The 2,777-nt window shown below is 44.0% G+C and overlaps 1 protein-coding gene across 1 annotated transcript; it reads right to left on the bottom strand.

Moving 5' to 3' along the window:
• Positions 1–484: 484 nt before the first annotated feature.
• Positions 485–2,371, bottom strand: LOC146730173 (uncharacterized). The gene has a single exon (XM_085494466.1). It carries the CDS (start codon positions 2,369–2,371, stop codon positions 485–487), a length of 1,887 nt encoding a protein of 628 aa, XP_085350592.1.
• Positions 2,372–2,777: the final 406 nt, after the last annotated feature.

Raw genomic sequence — 2,777 nt, forward strand, 5'->3', positions numbered from 1 at the left:
CAAGTTTCTTTTAGCCGGGTCGATTATTCTACCAATATCTGGAGGTATCCCTTCGATAAAGCGAATTTGAGGCACTGTCTTCATCATTTCCAAATAGGCTGGCTGAAACTCGCCGTAGCACCAATAGATAACATCTGGTGGTGGAGATATGACGCTGTCACATTGTTCTAATATCAGTTTGACTAAAAACGTCTTCCCAGACTGCGTGGGACCGCACACGAGAGAGGTAAATGGGTGTTTCAATCTTGCATCCATGACGATATCATAGGACCTCGCTGGTTATCGCGTCTCCTTTTACGTTCTTCAATGTACTTTTTCAACATCCAGTTTAAAACAAAATAAGGTAGTGTACATAAGCCAGAATAGACGAGTGATAGAACCAAGTCCGATTTGGTAGAGCCCATGCCAATGTGATTGTTCAAGGTTCAAATGGATGAATGATGGGTAACCGACGATCTAGCTTCTATTTATATATTTTTTGTTTTTAGAAGCCGTATGGGAGGGTACAGTAATCATCTTGTATCACCCGTTTGTCATACACTAAACTGTATGTTTTAACTTCTTCTCTATTGAATATTCTATCTCCCTTGCGCGTTATTTTTCGAGGGTCTTTGACGTGTAGAGGACCGCTTGTTCTCCGAACAAGTCGATTCATGGAGTCAAAATTAATTTCCAGTTGATTTCTGTAATTGAGGGTGAACCCTCTCACTTTACACACCGTTTGGTTCCCACTTTTGTCCGGTTTGTGTAGTCGGTACGCGTAATTCTTCGGTCCTCCCGATACGAAATGTGTGATGTAATTATCCGTCGGAGTTATTTCTCTCGTCAAATCTCCGAGATAATCACCTGTCGGTGGATCCCATTCTCCAGCTCGTTGGATGTAAATGATGGAATCTGTGTCAAAGTACAAGACTCTACTACCTAATTTCTCCAGAACACTGTAGAGTTTAAGTCGGGCATAGCTTGTCGTCATGGCAGCCAGTACAACGTTCGTATTGGGTGCTTCGGTAATGTTGTCTTCTTTATCGCAGTGCTGGACAAGAACCATTTCGTCAGAGACAAAAGAAAGATCTGTGACGTCCTTTGTATTATCCATCAACATTTCCAACAGTTTGGCAGGCGTTTCTACATACGTGCTCTGTCCAAAGTTTGATCTCTGTCCCAGCTTTCCCCAGAACGAGTTGAGATTTAGCTTGGCGAGAGCTCTGAGACCTGGATTGGTGGTTATCTTGCTTCTGTCCAAGACGATACCTTCTCTTTCGCGGTACCTTTGGATGTACATGGTTCGGTCTTCCTCGGTGCGACACCACTCTGGAAAACCGGAAGACTCTTGTTTAATTTTCAGAAACATGTTGATGTAATCGGTGAACAGCCCTCCTTCTCCAGTTTCAGGGTTGTATGTTGCCGACTCATCATAATGCCAAACTTCGTATACCTTGGTGATGCGATACCCTACTTCTTCAGCCTTTTCCAATTCTGGAGTGCACCAAACACCCGTCAGCTGACGTTCATTGACACCATGGTGACATTCGTCTTGATTCATGGTTTCCGCGCATTTGGAACAGAGTGGGAACATCAGTTTGTTGTTCACCCTGAAAGGTAGAACTGGTATATACAATCTCCTCGGAGGTAAAACGTCGCACTTGATAATACCGAAATAGTCTGTGGGTTTGGCGATAAAGTCTTTAGTTACGACTGTCGGGTGGCCAACTGGATATCGCGAAGTCTTATTGATGTACGGGTAGAGGCTGCAAAAATCAACATATTCTATCTTTTCGCCTTCCTTGACCTCGTAATACAGACTCAGGGCGTTGGTACGACCCCCGAGAAAAGCCTCCCTACCTCTGATAGGATTTGAGATATCTAAGCTTCCGACAAACCTCTCGACTTTGTGATTGTTCTTCATCAGGTTTTTGAAATCGCATTCCCACATGGTGACTAGCGAGTATCCTTTCGATTTCAACCACTCTTCCCTCGCCAGTAGTCTTTCGTAGAGGGATGTCATACTGAGTTCATTCTTGCGATTCGTCTCATTCCTTCTGGGAAAACACTTTGGACAACCGTGGAAGTAACAACCGTAGTACTCATACAAGGTTTCGGTAGAAGCATCATATCCGTCTACGTAATAAGGTCCAATTTTCATCTCCCTTCTGGAATTACGAACATGTTGAATATGCGTGTTATTGACGTGTGCCTCGTATTCCATCCATCTTATAGCATCTGCAGATTGATTCTGGGCGCTGAGGTACCCTTTCTCAGGCACAACCCCGATTGTGTCAGGAGTCAGGAAATGCTTTCGAAATATGACGTTGCACACGGAAGCGATCGTGATGCAACGGCTGAAGGGGTCAACTTTGGTGAGATCCATCATCATCGATCTAAATGCCAAACAACACTCCTCGAGTATGCGCACGTCGCTCCGAGCAGTTCTTTACGTAAATCATAAACGGAATTCTTTTCTACTTCTCCATTGTACCATGTGTAGAATGTCTTTCTAGCCACCTCCTTCATACCATCTGGGTCAAAATAACGAGCCCCGGGTATCGGTCCTCTGTAATTGTCTCCAGTGGATCTCGGAAACAGGTGAGGAAAAAAACCCTTGTGTAACTCGTCTATGCCGAAGGTCTTAGGAAGTTTAGATAGAGCCATGGGCAGGAAATTCAAGCTATCAATGAATTTGATATCTGCACGACGGATGTATAGTTGCATGACATTCGAACCATTCATGATGACTTCGGGTAGTATCTTGTGATCGTGACAGTATTTCAGAATCATAA

Source organism: Saccoglossus kowalevskii, chromosome 20, assembly GCF_978046115.1.
Source record: "Saccoglossus kowalevskii chromosome 20, keSacKowa6.1, whole genome shotgun sequence".
Classification (NCBI taxonomy): Eukaryota; Metazoa; Hemichordata; class Enteropneusta; family Harrimaniidae; genus Saccoglossus; species Saccoglossus kowalevskii.

What these genes read in the sequence shown, in the direction of transcription:
- LOC146730173 (XM_085494466.1), bottom strand. Translation starts at nt 2,371, where the DNA reads ATGATGGATCTCACCAAAGTTGACCCCTTCAGCCGTTGCATCACGATC.